We start from the raw sequence: 17331 nt of genomic DNA, 5'->3' as shown, positions 1-17331 counted from the left end.
GCCCATCAGATCCCAGGGATGAAGTTTTTACAAATGAAGACAAAAGTGATGTCAAGGGCCAACATGGTGGCTCTGTGGTAACATAATACTCCATCATGCCAGGCTCACATGGGAGGGTCCCCGATTATCATCTGGAACTTTTCCTGGACATGCTGGGCGCACAAGCACACACGTGCCCTTGATTCAGGCTGACTGAGGTTGTGGATGGATGGTGGCATGAAGACCCTGTTAGAGAAATGTCCCGACCCGCAGGACAATGGAACAGGTTTCCGGAGGGAAAGACAGGACATGTTACAACAGGGGGATGACACAGTGTTATAACTCTTCAGGGTCGTCTGTTTATTGTGGGCAAGGGATGGTGGTTATATACATGTTGGTGGGCGGTGATTGGTTGTTAAAAGGTGGGTTATGATTGGTTGCTTTTGTGGACCAATTATGAGGTACCGGATATGCAAATCTGAGGGATTCTAGTGGCCAATCAGAGTGTGGTTTTGAAGGTGAGGTTTTGAAGGGGAGCCAATCATGGCCTTTGTCATTGTGTAATTGTTTGCTCTCTGAGCAATAGTAAGAGACTCATGAAAGTGGCCTTTGCAGACTCACTGGTGTGCAGCCTCCCACAGAGAAGACTGTCTCTCTCACCCTTCCCACCTCTCATGGAAGAAATGAATAAATAAACGTAAAGAATAAATAAAAGTGTGGTCAGGATTCTCAGCTTCCTGTGAAAATATCAGCCCAGAACCCGGCATAGGACTAGAGAATACCATAGAATACCACAGAGAGAGATGGTATTACCAGCCAGTCTGTTGGGATCTCCCCACTCGCACAAACTACCAGTTATAAGGAGCAAGATTCCAGGGAGCAGGTGGCAGTGCAGTGTAGGGAGCCGCCCTGTTGGCGAGCGATCCGACAGCACAGTGGTAACGCAGCTGGGCCCACAGAAGGAAAGTCCTGGTTTTGCGTCCAGTGACTTTGCTGGACAACGCACCTGTGTCTGTTATCCAAGCAAACCAAAACTGGGGGTGGATTGTGGCATGGGGCCCCCGTTGAGTCTCTCTCTCTTAGAGGATGTAAATAAACTTTTTAAAAAGGAGCAAGATTCCTATGTCCGGAGCAAAGAGAGAAAGCATCGACTTGCACAGCGCGTACCACGTCTGCAGCGCTTCATTCACCGTAACACACACGCTCATACTGCGGTCTTCATCGCATCTGTTCTAAAACCGAGCAACTGTAGGTCTGGAGGTGTGTCTTGCGGCCTCTGGTCACCATGACATCAGAAAAGAGAGTAGGAAATAGACACTGTCTTACAATTGCGGGAAGCAACAGGCAAATCAAACTAGTATCTCCTGCTTGACCTTCCTCAACCAGGCTTGTCATCTGTCGGTAGAACTGAGGTTGGTTGTCAGGACTGGCAAATACCGTTGTCAAAGAATGGATGGATCAGATTATAAAAACAGATGGGAAGGTATGTATGATAAATGCGAGTGAAGTATGAGAACAGGAGAGAAACAACCCATCATATCATCTGGGAACATGAAACTCCTTGGCAAGACTTCACAACAGCCTGATTCAAAATTTCATAATGAAATTATGTCTCTGATCAAAGCCTGAATGAGCTCATGGGCCGATTTTTGCCATTCGTGTTTATTCTGGTTTGCACCAAGTCAAGGCATCAGAAACACATTAACCTAATCTTCTCTCTGGGAGGAGGCTATCCTACCCTCCTTTGGGGGATCACAGAGAAAGTGCGGAGCAGAAGGGGCATCTTTGGGTCCTTGCTGAGTATGAAGGTTTGTCCCACCATGTCTTAGCAATCCTCCAATACCAGCCCCCCGTAACGGTTCACCCTTCCTAGCAAAGGAGTGTTTAATTGCATGAGCCATGTCCTCAGGGCAATAAAAGCGAGGGAGAGAAGGTATTTCCAGCTTTTGTCTAGGACATGGCCTGCTTTTGCTCCAGAAAGAATATTTTTGGGTTTGTTTGTTTCAAATCCAATCACTCCTCCCTCAATTAGACTACCTCACTTTATAACAAGTTGTTTGTTTTTATGGGATGAGCTACACTGCACGAATCCACCCTTCCTTCCGCCTACCCAACACTCCCCTGGGTATCCTAAGGGCATGGTGATAGACATTTCCTGACAACTCGGGGTACCAAAATACTCTTGGCTGAGTCTTACCGACCTGTGGGCATTGGACATGTCCATCTAATCGTTTTTTCCATCAGTGATTGTTTATTGAGGCCTTGCGTTGTTACAGGTGCTGTTTTAAGTCTTGGGGACATAGCGGTGAACAAACTCACATGATCCCTACTCTCAGGAAGCTTGTATTCCAGTGGCCAATAAACATTTCACTGGTGATAAATACCTCGAAGTAAATAAAACAGACATGGTAAAATGACCGCAGAGGGGCGAGAGGTGGCTGATTTAGACGAGGCAGGAAAAACGTCTCTCAGGAGGAAAGGTTGCCAGGCAGAACATACTTGTTAAGTTCAGATTTCAGGTAAACGGTGAATCATTTTTAGTCTAAGTATGACCCGGGCAATATTCGGGACAGGCTTATACTAACATATTCATTATTATTTTTTTTTGAGAGGTTTTCGCTATAGAGTGCGTGTGCTCGCCAGAAAGACAGAGAGAGACAGAGAGATAGAAAACTAGAAATCATCCTCCAGGGGGGATGGCCACGCCGCAATCCTTTCTCCTCCATTCTCCTCTTGGGATCTTGGGCACGCACGCACACGCGCCCGGCGTGAGTTTAAGCCGCTGGGTCTGGGACTTGAACCGCGGTCAACTACATGGGAGTCCAGCGACATAGCCATTACGCTAAATGCTGGTCCCCATACTAACATATTCTTTATCTGAAATTCAAATTTAACTGAGTTAGATTATTTACTAATTCGGGCAACCCTACCAGTCAGTGATGTCTGAGCTGAGAAGTGAATGGCCACTAGGAACTGGTGCAAAGCCTCCGGGAAAGATGGGGAAGAAACATTCAGTGTTGATGTCAGAATCGAAAGAGGAAGGGAGGCACAAATGAGGCCAGGTAAAGAGGCAGGGGCCGGATCACAGAGCTCTGCGGGGGCGACGAGGAGTTCGACTCCAGCGCTCTCATTCTAAGAGTGATGATAAGCCATCCGAGCTTCAAGGAACAGGATGACAAGTTCTGATTGATACTTGGCTGCTGTGTGGCCGGCCCCTTTTGGAAGGGCTTAAAAGACAAATTCCCAAGACAAACTTGAGCTCGCGCCATTGGCCTAGGAGGAAGCTTCTTTATTTGGGGGTGGACGGAATCAGGAGCTCAGGCCGCGCGTCCAGCGTCACCGGGCGGTTGCCACGGAGCGTCCGCTTGGCGGTTGCCAGGGCGGGAGGGGGCGGGGCTCGACGCAGGGGTATCCGTGCGGCCGGAGGGGGCGGGGCCAGGGGTGCGGCCGCGCGCGCCGCGCGTTCGCAGGAAGTCGCGCCGGGAAAGCCTGGGGGTGCGAGCGGAAGTGACGTAGCCCTTGCACGCGTGGTCCTGCGTGGTTCACCCGGGGCGCTTCTGCCGGGCCTGGGGAGTTCGCAGCTCGTTTACCCGACGTAAGCCAGATCCCGCACCCGTGCCCGCCCCGTCGGCAAGATGGTGAAGCCCAAGTACAAAGGACGGAGCACCATCAACCCCTCCAAGGCCAGCACCAACCCGGGTACGGGCGCCGGGCTCGGCGGGGGTGGAGCTTGGACGGAGCCTGGGGAGGGCTCCGAGGAGGGCTCCGAGGAGGCCGAGGGGGACGAGGGGGACGAGGGGCACCCGGGTGGCGTTGCCTGGCGCGACCTCGAGCGGAGTGACCATTGGGGATGAATGGAAGAAGGAGGGCAGCGTTTGCAGTGGTTTCTTCCGTGGGGGTCGCTGATGGGGGCTGACATTCTGCGCGGCCCAGTGTAGACACTTGGTCTGAAGGCGGGGAGGGCGAACGCTCAGGCCTGGCAGCAGCGGGTCCCCTCCCGTTGTGAGATGCAGGGAAAGTCAGGCCTCCAAAGTGGTGTAGGCCGACCCAGTGGGCCTTTTACACTTGACCACACTTTCCTGCCACCCTAGCTTTTACCAGGGGAATGAGGAAAGGATTGTACACTTGGTGGTCAGAATCGTCTCATCCCCTAAAGTGCGTAGAAAACCTTACAGCTACTATGACTTAGAGTTTTCGACCGTTTTAATGCATGGATTGATATGAAATTATTCAGTTTGTAATAATATTTGTCCTCCTCCTCTCTGAGATGGAAGGTAAGAACCACTACCAGTTTCGCTGCTGTCAAGTTAAAATATTAGGAACTTAAGAAACTGGCACATTGAGAACACTTGTCATTTCAAAGCGGTGGTCTGGGATGCCTTGCATATAGCCTGCACTCAGTATGTGTTAAACGGAAACGCAGAAATAGGACTCTTCGGTTAAAAGCCCAGATGGTGATCAGTTGCTCATGTTCAAACTCTGGCTTTACTATTTAGTAGCTTTGGGATCTTGGGCGCGGTGTCTGAACACTGTGCCTCAGTTTCTTCTTCTACATAGGGGTAATGTTTCTCTCTTTATGATTATCGCGTGTATTAACGAGAAAACGCCTGCAATGTGGCTAGCATGGGGCTGTAATTAGCGCTTCAAAAATTATAGCTATTGTCAGTATCAAGCACGACCCTACGGAAGATCACTCTGTCAGCCGCGTTGCTGGATAACTTCACCTAATAATTATCAGCGCAACATCCGGAGAAACTGTAGATCTCGCGAGGCGCAGCTTGCCTTGGGGGGAAGCTCCTTGGTGCAGTTTAAGCAGTGATGGCACTTGTTGGTTTTCAGAGAGCATGCCGTGTCCTTCTGCCTTTTCTAGATCGTGTGCAAGGAGCAGGAGGTCAGAACATGAGGGACCGGGCCACTATCCGGCGCCTGAACATGTACAGGCAGAAGGAGCGCAGGTGAGGACTCGCACGGCCATCCTGTCCCCTCCTCTGTGTCCTTGGCTGCAGCTGAGCCCTCTTAAGCCTTTGATATCTCACCTCGACTTGTTTGAAACAGGAGTGTTGTATTTTAAAAGGTCATTTTATATGAGCGGTAGGAAAAATTGTTAATTTTGGTTAAGGGCATGGGCAGTGGGTGAGGAAATGATTTCCCCCATAATATGCTTTTTTTTTTTGTTTTTTTTCTTTTAGAGAGATTTTTGCAGTAAGTTATGTATGCTCACCAGAGAGACAGGAAGTGAGAAATCATCCCCCAGGGGGCATGGCCAAGCCAAAATCCCTTTTCTTCCACTCTCCTCTCGGAATCTTGGGCATGCATGCACATGTGCCTGGTGTGAGTTTTAACCCGCCAGGTCTGGGACTCGAACTATGGTGGACTGTATGGGAGTCCAGTGATGTAACCATTATGACATCTGCTAGTCCCTCCCCACAATATTCTACAATAAGTAGAGGTCTTGTTCCTCACAGCTCTGACTGCCACAAATGGCACAGTAAATCTCAGAGTTAAATGTCCATCAGATAGAAATACAAAGCTTATGGGACCAGCAGATGGTATAATGGTTGTGTTGCTGGACTCCCACGTAGTTGACCAGTTTGAATCCCAGACCTGGCAGCTTAAAACTCACACTAGACACATGTGTGTGTATGCCCAAAATCCCAAGAGGAGATTGAAAGAGAAGATTGGGGGGGGGGTGATTTCTTGCTTTCTGTCTCTCTGAGCATGCACCCTATAGAAGAATTCTCTCTCTCTCTCTTTTTTTTTTGGAAAGGTTGTTTTTGCTATAAGGGCGCATGTCCTCACCAGAAAGAGAGAGACAGAGAGACAGAAAGCGAGAAACCACCCCCCGGGGGGATGGGCATGCGCAATCCCTTTTCCTCCATTCTCCTCTCGGGATCTTGGGTGCACACGCCCACACGCCCGGCGTGAGTTTTAAGTTGCCAGGTTCAGGACTTGAACTGCGGTTGACTACATGGGAGTCCAGCGACATAGCCATTACGCCAACTGCTGGTCCTGCAAAATTTTCTCTTAAAAAAGGAAGAATACAGACAGACAAAGCATATAAGACTGTAGTTCTGAAATCTGCAGAAAACTTGTGTTTTTTTTTGGTTTATTTTTAGTTTTTGATATAGGGCATGTGTATTTGCCAGAGAGAGAGAGAGAACGTGAGAAATCACCCCCCTTGGGGGAGATGGCCATTCTGCAGCCAGATTTTTAGTCTTCTCTCAAAATGTCAGGCTCGCATGCATATGTCCCTAGTGGGATTTTTTTTTTTAAAGCCGCCAGATCTGGGACTTGAACCATCATGTGGGATCCAGGGCCTTAACCACCATGCCACTTGCTGGTGTAAAATCTTGTTTGTTTTTTCTTAGGTTTTTGCTGTAGGGTTGAGAGAGACACAGAGTGAGAAATCACCTCCTCGGGGGCATAGCTGTGTTGTAATCCCTTTCCTCCGATCTCCTATTGGGATTTTGGGCATGCGTGCACATATTCCCAGCATGATTTTTAGGCCACCTGGTTCAGGACTTGAGTCTTGATGAACCCTATGGAAGTCCAGCACCTTAAGGGTTGTATCACCTGCCGGCCTCTCAGAAACTTGTTTTTCGGTGTTCAACTCTGGATCGCAACATTGTGGCACTTGGAAACTCATCACAACCCTGAGTTCTGCTGAGGCAGCCTCTACCAGGGACTTGCTGAGTGTAGCATTTTGCTAGTGTTCTTAATTGTTTGGTAATTGGATTCTTCATCTGTTCTAAAGGATGTGTCTAAAACACAAATGTCAATGAACTTAATCTGCCTTAGTCACCTACTTTGCTGTTTGTTTTAGAATTTTGAGTTCCAGCATAAATCACCCTCTACTTAAAATTCATTTAAACCAGCCTTCAAATAATTACCCAAAAAACTCAAGAATGTGATTTTTTTAAAAAGCAAACAAACAGTAAACAGATCTTTAAACATCAGCATTACTTGTTACTCATCTAGCAGAAATCATTACGTGCTCTGTTGCAAGAGGTTAAATGGCTTTTGAGCAATCTGTTTCAAATGTAGAATTTCTTTTTGTTTATTGAAATCTGTATTTCATGATTATTTAAAACCAAAAGAAAAAGAAAAAAGTCCCTTTGATGGAAAGGGTATTCTGTAAACCATACTTTTTCTGTTTCTTTTCTTCTGTTGTCAACCAAAATCTGTTATTTCCTCAATTTAGGAACAGTCGTGGTAAAGTGATTAAACCCCTGCAGTATCAATCAACAGTGGCTTCTGGCACAGTGGCAAGAGTAGAGCCAAATATTAAATGGTTTGGTGAGTACCGTTCTGTTACTTTGCCTATAAAATGTACGCTGTAGTGCCAGCAGGTGGTGTGGAGGTTAATGCGGCTAGATCCCACATGACCAGTTGCGCAGTTCAAGTCCTGGACCCGGTGACTTGGAACTCACATTGGGCGTGTGTGTGTGTGTGTGTGTGTGTGCGCGCGCGCGCGTGTGCGTGCATGTATGTCCACGTCCTGGGAGGGGAATGGAGAAGGGATTATGGCAGGGTCATCCACCTTGGGGTTTGATTTTTTACTTTCCTTCTCTCCATCTCTCTCTGTCAAGTGCATACTCCCTATAGCAAAAACATTTTTTTAAAAGAATTATTTTATTTAACTTTATTATTTATTTATTTAAATTAAAAATTATTTCATTGAACTTTATTTATTTTAATTTGACCAGAGAGGGACACAGAGAGAGACAGAGAGAGAGAGAGAGAGTGAGAGAGAGTGAGAAAGCAAGTTGCCAGGTCTGGGACTTGAACCGCGGTCAGCCGTGTGGGAGTCCAGTGCCCTTAACTACCACGCCACCTGTTGGCCCCAATTTATTTATTTTAATTTGACCAGAGAGGGACAGAGGGGAGGGGGAGGAAGCGAGAGAACAAACCACCAGGTCCAGGACTCGAACTACTGTCGGCCATGTGGTTAAGCACCTTTAACCAGCACGCCACCTGCTGGCCCCTGTATAGGAAAAACTTAAAAAAAAAAAAAAAAAAAAAAAAGGTATGCTGTATGGAAAAGACTCAGATGACCAAAAAGTTGGAGTTTTTACTGAGTGGGATAGTCAAGGGTTGTAAGAGAAAGGATTCTTGTGGAGCTCATTATTGAGTTATAAGTGAACCTCCTTAAGCAGATTAAGACCATCCTTAATGACTAACATTCAGAGACATTATAACTCTGATCTCTTAGTTTCTGGTTGCCTGGAGGGATTGCTACCTGAGCGGTGGCCTTGCAGGTGTGTTTGTGCTTTTGGCTTGTAGGGTAATTACACTATCTGAAAATTCCCCCTTAACCACTCAGTTTTGAACTTGAGTGACAGTGAAGGGATCTCCTTGTTGCTCTTTCCAGCAGTCTATAGAGTATCTGTAGTCCAGGGGGAGTAGGGCTTCCTTCTCAGTGAACTCCTGTGATTTCTGCCTAGACTTTGAACCTTTCCTTTAGCCACTGGCAGGATGGGCACTTCTGAAGGTCAGACCTTTGTGCTTCGGGGCAGATGGCAACTACCTTAGGATCTATCTTTTATACCTTTTGATGCGATGCCTTGAGAGAAACTTGAGCACAGGAAGGTGTCAGAGAGAACTTTTTTTAAAGTTTTTGTCATAGGGCATGAGTGCTAACTGGTGAGAGAGAGAGAGAGAGAAAGTAAGTGGGAAATCATCCCCTGGGGAGATGGCCATGCCACAATCCCTTCTCCTCCAATCTCCTATCAGGATTTTGGGCACATTGCCCAGCGTGATTTTTAAGCCACCAAGTCCAGACCTCAAACTGCAGAGTCAGCCATGTGGGATCCGGCCACTTTAACCTCCAAGCCACTTGCTGGCCGCAGGAAAACTCTTCAGAGAGGCCTTTAGCATGGTGACTAGGTACTGCATCTCTAGATCTAGACCGCCTGGGTTTGAATCCTCGTTCTGCCATTTCTGTGATTGTGGGCAGGTTGTCTGTGTTCGTCAGTTTCCTCATTTCTGAAATAAGAATAAACGCAGGAACTGTCTTACAGAACTGTCATGGAAATGAGTCAGTATTGCCTGGCTGGGAGAATATGCACACTGTCCTCTCACCTTGGTGCTCTGCATCTGTGGCGCATTGCGCTGTTACGACACGCTTTCATCGGGATCCCACTAGTGTTCTTGGGTGGTGTCGTCGCCTTCACTTTGTTCCCTTGCGTGGATTGATTCTTTCTTTCCTGCCTTCTTTCCTTTCTTTCCTTCTTCCTTCCTTTCAGTTTTTGTTAGGGAATATGTGCTCCCTATAAGACAGCAGTTACCTGCTGGAGGGATGGCCATGCCACATCCCTTCTCCTCCATTCTTTAGGATTTGGACTGGCACGCACACATATCTGGCATGTCTTGTAAGCTGCCGGGTCCAGGGCTCGAACCATGCAGTTGGCCATGTGAGATCCAGTCATCTTAACCACCATGCCACTAGCTGGCTTAATAATCGAGTGATTTATTGATAATAGCTCTGTTCAGACCCTTGTAATCCCATAACTTGACTCGAGTTTCTGTGCTTCAGGTCTCTCTGTGCAAACTGATCAGCTGTGATTGGCTCTAGGTTTCTTTGGCAGGTCCAGCAGGAAGTATTAATAGAACCTTTGTCAGATCTCACCATCCAGTGATGCTTATTTTTCAGTTTTATCCAGTCAGGAAATTGGGCTTGGAATACTATGGAAACTCATTGTGTGTCTGGGTTGGTGGATTAGTTCATAGCGTATGAATGCAGGAGAGGCAGTTTTTTGTTTTGTTTCGTTTCGTTTCCTTTTTTAAGTTTGAAAATGGGCTGCAAGGGTTGGCTGTATCAGGTGTTTGGGTAAAGTGAGTAATTTGAAATCTTTTACTGTATCAGTTGGAAGAGGGGTGCAGAAGTAAAACGGAGTTGTTTATTAAATGGCAACCTTCTTTATTTATAAAACAGGAAACACACGGGTGATTAAGCAGTCATCATTACAAAAATTTCAAGAGGAAATGGATACAGTTATGAAGGATCCATACAAAGTTGTCATGAAGCAAAGCAAATTGCCAATGTCTCTCCTTCAGGACCGAATCCGGCCTCATGTAAGATGCAGGCTCTCCCTGGTGATGGGTTTCTTAGGAAAACTCTGCAGATCCTCCTCAAACATGCTTGTCTTTCGTTTTTCTTAAGATAATCATGGCTTTAACGCAGCAGTGGTGAACTCTCTGAGACTTCTCTTTTTACCTTTGTTAGGGGTCTCTAATACAAGTTCTGTTTTGTTGGGGGTCTACAGTAGCCCAGTGGGTCAAAGCACAATTTTTGGGGGTGAGACCTGAATTTGAACCCTTGTGTCAGGTTTCCTAGCAAGCTCTCATGTCCCTGCATGCAGAGAGAACCTCCCGCCTTGGGTGATTGAGTACAGAGGAGACCTCTGTGAAGTACTTGGCCCATAGTGAGCCCTTGGTCCACCCCCTAGTGAGAGCTAAGTGAGTAATAGCTGCTAGTAGGATTATGCCTGAATCTTTGTTTTGACAGCTAAACTTGTTTCACACCTTGGGGAAATGCAGAGAATTGGGATCGGGTTGGTTGGTGGTGTGGACTTCTTGCTTTTTGAGATCCTTGGAGATTGTTTTTCCCTGAAGGAAAGGGTGCCATTCTCGTCGGTTGGTGGGTGCTGAAGTTCGATGTACAGTCAGGATTCCAAAGTGACTTGGGTGGAATGAGTTTCTTGCCGAACAAAGAAATGGCCTACTGTTTGTGTGCACGTTTTTACTTGCATTGAATAATAATTCCCAGAAGTGTAGCCAGGACACAGCTCCGGTTCCAGTATAAGGAGGGAGGAAAACATTGACATGCATCCATGGATTAAACAGTTCAAAGAGAAGTGTTTACTTGTAGAACAAAATAAAAACCAAGGCCTGTTATTGCCTCAGGTTTTGTCAATTACGTTTTGTTTCATGACGGACTAGAAGAATGGCCCCTATTAGTGGGATGGCTGTTTCTTTTCAGGGAAACACATGAGTGTAGTTGGTGAGCCACAGACAAGTTGCTCATGCCCCGTGTTCTCTTTGTCCATTCTCCCTGAAGTCGTCTTTCAGCCAGCTATTGGATCCTGTTTATGGGAAGGACAGAGAAGTCCTTGTAGGGACTTGCTGCTTTGTCACCCATCCCACTTGTTCAGTGCTTCTAGGATTTCACATTTAATATCTGCTTTGCAGAAGGAAGGCTGCAGGTCCAACACTCATCTTTTGACAGCGAAGTGCTCAGAGTGACCGATGAGTTTTCTACTTTGGCCTCGAAAAACCGTACCTATTTTATTTTAGTGGCATAGCTGTTACTTAGTAGAGAATCTGATTCTGAGGGTCTGCAGAGTGGCATCGAGTTGGATAGGCTTTTCACTTCCGCACATTCAGCTACGTGTGCATTAGAACTACTATATTTCTGTAATCAGAGAAAATACCGTACCTTGCTTTTGCCTACGTATTTTACTACACGCTGCGTGTCACTGCATTGCACTTACTAACGTGTAGGTTTACAGACAGATCCATGCACGAGGTCTTCAGAAAGTCTATGGAAAACGCGTATAATGCAAAGACTACTTGCGGCTCTCAAAATTTGTTTGCACCAAAGTATACTTTAATTCCGTTTTCTACAAACGTTTTGAAGTTCTCTTATATACTGTACTTCAAAGTTATTTAAGAGATTTTTCAAGGATAATTTTGGTCATACTCGATTTGACATGTAACATATGATTCTTCTGTTTGAGAGCTTTCCCTGATGGTTGGTAGTGAGAGAAACTGAGGGATGGGCTGGAGAATCCGAGAACATGTTGGTAATTTAGGGATCTGGGGAAGTTGGGAGTGGGGGCATCTGTTCTATCAAAGTCCAAAAGCCCCAGGGGTTGCTCTGCCATCCTGAGTTTAGTAGCTGGTGCTTATGGAGGCTCTTGTACTGTGGGGAGAAGAGGTGGCTCTATGTGTGTTTTTTCTTTCCTTATTTTGGTGGGGGTACCCCCTGCCGGCTGTCAGCTCTGTGTTACGTGATAGATCCTAACTCGGACTTTGACTTTTATCCTGCTTCAAAAACTCCTACGCCTGCAACTCCTTTGCAGGCACATCAAGTTCTAGTTAGTATCAGGTTCCTTTTATCACATCTAAACTCTTATTTTGGACTTTTGCTAGATGTTTTTCATCTGAAGGCTTTCCATGTGCATTTAATAAAAACGTTACCTAAATTAGGGAAAATGTTATCTGAAACTAAAATGCATCTTACAAAACAAGCAATTCCTTTTAGCCATGAAAGAAATTAACTTCCAAGAAAAAGTTGGCATTTACAGTTGGTTTAAAAAAAAAACACAAATTTGAGTATGATTGTCCTTGACAAAATCTGTGAATTTGGCGAATTTTATGCACTTGTTTGAAGGCTCAAAAAAATGGTCAGAAAAGATAAGTTAATTTTCGTCATGTCGCCTTAATTGCATTTGACCGAAGTTTATGATAAATGAAGTAAAGCAGAGTATTTGGCAAGTCTTAGGCAACTATTCATATTTGCTTTGATTATTTGTATTACTTTTATATTTCTCCAAGGAAGCTTACAGAACATCAGAATAGGGGAACAAGTGCTTGTGCTATTTAAATCAGCCTTTCTGACTTGGAGCCAAACCATATCCGTGTTGTTGTAGATTTTGGTATGAGTTGAGCTTTGGGAAAATAAAAACGGAAAAGCCTGTCCTAGGTGGGTGATTCACTTTTTGCCTTTCTCGGTGCTTTTCTTGGTTTCACCTGTCATTCTCCTTTTCCTTTAGAACTCAAAGGTGCACATTCTTGACACTGAAAGTTTTGAGACGACATTTGGCCCTAAGGCACAGAGGAAGCGACCAAACTTACTTGCGAGTGACATGCAGTCTCTCATAGACAGTGCCGAAGTGTCCACTGAGAACTATGACCAGGGCAAGGACCACGATTTGGTAACCGAAGACACTGGTGTGAGGTACAGTTTGGAAGTTCATGCACATCTCATCATTTGCCCTTCTGCAACTGAACTTTTGCTTTCAGACTTCTTTTGCCTATACAAAAGTTGGTGATTTACCTTGTAGAAATTTTGGTGAAATTGTGGCCACACTGAAAGTCATCGAAGATGGCTTGATTGCCACACGTCTGTCTTCATACCCAAAATAAAAATACCCAAAATAAAAATAAAAAGGAATAGCAGTTCTTTAAATAACACTACAGTAGCACTATATCCTGTCTTAGATCAACTAAAAAAATACAGCTGGGACCAGCAGTTAGCATAAGGGCTATGTCGCTGGACTCCCATGTAGTCGACCGCGGTTCGCGTCCCGGACCCAGTGGCTTAAAACTCACGCCGGGCGCGTGTGCATGCATGCCCAAGATCCCGAGAGGGGAATGGAGGAGAAAGGATTGCGGCATGGCCATCCCCCCGGGGGGGTGATTTCTCGCTTTCTGTCTCTGTCTGTCTGTCTGTTTTGCCTTATAGGCAAAACCTCTCCAAAAAAAAAAAAAAAAACAGCTAAGTTGGAAAATGTAACAAAAAGAAAATAACTCAGCCCCATTACTCAGGTTAAGCATTGGTGATAGCTTGGTGGGTACTGGGGCTTTCCTAACCAGAGGTCTCTGGATCACTAGAGAGTTCAGGGATGGCTTTTGAGGTTTCTTTACCCCTCAAGATAATATGGAAAGTTTATGAATATGCATAAAGATAGTAGTATTTTGTTTTGTATTGTTTTGGCGGGCAGGAGGAAGAGGGGGAGAGGGAGGATTCATAACTTTGTGACTGCCAGAGTATGTGTGTGCTCATTAGAGAGACGGGGACGAGGAAGCACCCCCAAAGGGGGCATGGTCACGCCGCAGTCCTTTCTGCTCTGTTTCTCAGTCTCATCAGGATTCGGGGCATGTCCCCACATGTCCCCACCTGGCCATGGGCTCAAGCCCCTGGGGCTGGGATTTGAATTGCACTCAGCCATGTGGGATCCAACTCCTTAGCCATTAAGTGTCAGGGCCAACCTGGATATGTAGGATCCATACCCAGAGAAGAGTTAAGAATCTGTCACTGGTGAGTACCTTTTACATGCACTTTTAAAAAACAAAATCAGTGCCTTAAGACTATTTTGCCTTTTGTTTTAATATATTTTTCTAAGTTATTAAAAATACATGAAAGGGCCAGTGGAGGGCCAGTCATGTAGCATGGGTAAGGCAGTGGGTCCCATGTGGCCAACCGCATGGTTTGAGTCGTGGCTCTGGTGGCTTAAAAAACATGCCAGGTACTTGTGTGTGTAAGCCCCACATCCCAAGAGGAGAGTGGAGGAGAAGGACTTGGTCATCCCTCCCTGGGGGAACTCTGCCTGCCCCATACGCACATGTGCCATTGGCAGAAGTTGAGATTCAGGTACACGCTTATTTGGATTTAAAGATATTTTTACATCAATGCATTTTTTCATAATGTGCATTTTTGGGGTACTTTTTAAAGACGTCTTGGTATTCGCATGTCAGTATGTTAACTGGCGGCAATAGAATGTTTACTGTCAGAGTATTTAGTCGTGGCCAGTCCTGTTGTTGGGCATTTGTGCTGTTTTACTGTTTTTCTCTATGGTAAACGGCACGAGGGTGAAACCTCAGTGCGACTAAACCTTCCTCATCCTCAATCCCCAAAGATCAGTGCCTGCAGCGTGACAGGATTTCAAAGGGCATGCCTGCTTTTGACTGGGAGCTGCCACAGTGCCGTCCCAGAAGGGTTTCCCAGTATAGTTTCCCAGGGGCAGCACTGGAGAAATCTTTGTCACCTGCTTCTGACGGGGCGTGGAAGTTCTGCCGTCCTAGTGCAGAGCTGTGGTTTGTCGACTGGGGCGGTGCTGCTGCACCTGCTCACTGCCTGTCAGCCCAGTGCAAGCCGGGTGAAAGGGAACAGGGGTCGCCTCTGCCCCCCGCCTGTCAGCGCAGTGCAAGCCGGGTGAAAGGGAACAGGGGTCGCCTCTGCCCGCCACCTGTCAGCGCAGTGCAAGCTGGGTGAGAGGGAACAGGGGCCGCCTCTGCCCCCCGCCTGTCAGCCCCGTGCAAGCTGGGTGCTTTCGAGAGGGACCAGGGAGCCGTTTGAGGCCAAGTACAACCAGGCAGCAAGCAAATTTATTTGTAGAATTAGTTGAACTTTGTCAGCTTTGTATTCTTCTGGTTTGAATTTTTCCCTCCTCCTGAAAGCGCTGTAGGTAGTGGGGAAAGGACAACACTATTTTTGTTTCATTTTCTGTGGATAAATGGCTTTGAGGCGTGTGAATAAACAGTGAATAAACAGGTTCGAAACCTCATCAGAAAAGTGTCACTTACCTTTACGTGGGAGCCAAGGAGCGCAGCTTGAGACTCAGGTCCTGCCAGTCCCATCTCATTGCTCTGTGACATGCTGCCTACTTACAGTTGTGCTTTCTTTTTTTTTTTTTTTTAAAGACTTACTTTTTATTTCATTTTATTCATTGTCATTATTTTATTTTTCTTTTTGATGTTCACCAGAGAGAGAGAGAGAGAGAAGGAAAGTGAGAAAGCAAGCTGCCAGGTCTGGACTTGAACCGTGGTTAGCCATGTGGGAGTCCATCCGCCTTAACCACCACGCCATCTGCCAGCCCCCAGTTGTGCTTTCTTTAGTTTACTTTTTTTAAATTGTAAAATGCATCTAATGCAAAATTTACCGTGCTGACCATTTTGAGTGGACAGTTCATCTTGCACTAAGCACATTTCCACCATGTGCTGTTGCTACACTGTCTGCATCCAGAACCTTTTCATCATGTCCAACCGAAACTCTGCACCCGTTTTACACGAACTTCCGTCCCCCTCCCCGCACGCGGTAGCCACAGTTCTCTTTCTGTCTGCGTTGGTTCGTCTGCGTACCTCGTGTAAGTGGAATCATACTGTGTTTGTCCTCTCGTGTCCAGCTTAGCATGTCTTCGTGGTTCAGCCACATTGCAGTGTGTGTCAGAATTTCATTCCTTCTTAGAGCTGAGTAATACTACAGTGTGTGTATCTGCTGCATTGTGGTTATTCATTCATTCGTCAATGGACACTTGGGTACACTTCTCTCCCGCTCCCAGTTGTCGTACGATATGCGCACTTGCCAGAGGGAGATGGGTTGAGGGGGGAGTGAGAAAGCAGCCATCAGGGAGGATGGCCACACCACAGTCCGTTCTTCTCCATTGTCCTGTCGGAATTTGGGGTGTGCATGCACATGTGTCCAGCGTACTTTTCAAGTGCTGGGTCCAGGATTCGAACTAGACAGACAGCCATCTGGGATCCAGCCACCTTAACCACCACAACTCCAGCTGGCCCTACTCACATATTTTGTTTGGTTTAGTTTGTACCACCTTTATTAATGAGTCATTTTTTATTAATGTAACAGTTGTTACCATGTGGTTTTCCAGTACATGACTACAATATGTAACAGTGCACCATCTCAACCGTGTGTAACATTGTATACAGTAAGTTTTGTTAGCCACTGCCCTCCTGGCTGTATTTTGTAACACTGGATATTGTTCTGTCTGCAATTTTGTTTCCATTAAACAGCTTCCCTCAGCCTGCCATTGTTCTCTGGTAGTCAGTCTACATTTCTCTACTTCCTAGCTCATTTCTACCAATTTTCACATAGAAGGGAAAACACAGGGCATTTCGCTTTAGTTTTTCAGAAATCTCCGTGTATAGTCAGCTTTTAAAATTTTCCTTACTTTTGTTCCTTCTCCAACTAGTTTGATACCCTTTCCTTTGGTACCTGGTTAATTTTTCCCAATGCGTCCTTTTAAGTCTTGATAGCGCTTTAGTTGCTCATTTTGGATGTTTTCTTATTTAGAAATGAAGCCCAAGAAGAGATATATAAGAAGGGACAGTCCAAAAGAATTTGGGGTGAACTCTACAAGGTAAGACTTAAATTCTCTCTCATTGAGTGGTCTTCGGCTTTCACGATCTTCTCTGAGAAAACTGATTTTGGCAGATGGAAGCTCTGCTACATGAAGTGCAGACGCTGCTGCCCGTCCCTCCTCTTATGTACTGTCCCTGTTCTGAGTAACAGCATTTCTTTCTCTTTTTTCAAGTTGATTTAATGAGAGAGAGGGAAGGAGGGAGGGGGAGAGGCGGATAGGTACCCTTAGTAGCGTCTCGATGATGCAGTCCACCTCTAGCTTCAGGTAGCCCCATCTTGGGCACGCACCTGACATGCTCGGGGATGTCTCTTGATGCGAACTTGGAGCCTTTCGATGTGCGTCAGCCCTGCAGAGCATCCCATTACCTCTGTGCCACTGTCCAGCCCTGTACCTGCCTTTCTTAAGCTATTTGGATAAGAATAAAACCCCTACACTCATATATTGTCAGTGTTTATTTAGACTATCTGCT

At 46.1% G+C, this 17331-nt stretch overlaps 1 protein-coding gene across 1 annotated transcript in view; it reads left to right on the top strand.

Moving 5' to 3' along the window:
* The first annotated feature begins 3471 nt into the window (after nt 1-3471).
* The window catches only part of GNL2 (G protein nucleolar 2), a 28377-nt gene continuing 14517 nt past the window's right edge, over nt 3472-17331 (top strand). The window contains exons 1-6 of the mRNA XM_006158578.3: nt 3472-3678; nt 4850-4934; nt 7181-7275; nt 9914-10053; nt 12756-12940; nt 16793-16859. Of these exons, the coding sequence (XP_006158640.1) occupies nt 3615-3678; nt 4850-4934; nt 7181-7275; nt 9914-10053; nt 12756-12940; nt 16793-16859 (636 nt within the window). The 5' untranslated portion in view covers nt 3472-3614. The remainder of the gene's footprint in view (nt 3679-4849; nt 4935-7180; nt 7276-9913; nt 10054-12755; nt 12941-16792; nt 16860-17331) is intronic.

Source organism: Tupaia chinensis, unplaced genomic scaffold (assembly GCF_000334495.1).
Source record: "Tupaia chinensis unplaced genomic scaffold, TupChi_1.0 Scaffold000604_1, whole genome shotgun sequence".
Taxonomy (NCBI): Eukaryota; Metazoa; Chordata; class Mammalia; order Scandentia; family Tupaiidae; genus Tupaia; species Tupaia belangeri.
This window is presented reverse-complemented; position numbering and strand designations above follow the sequence as displayed.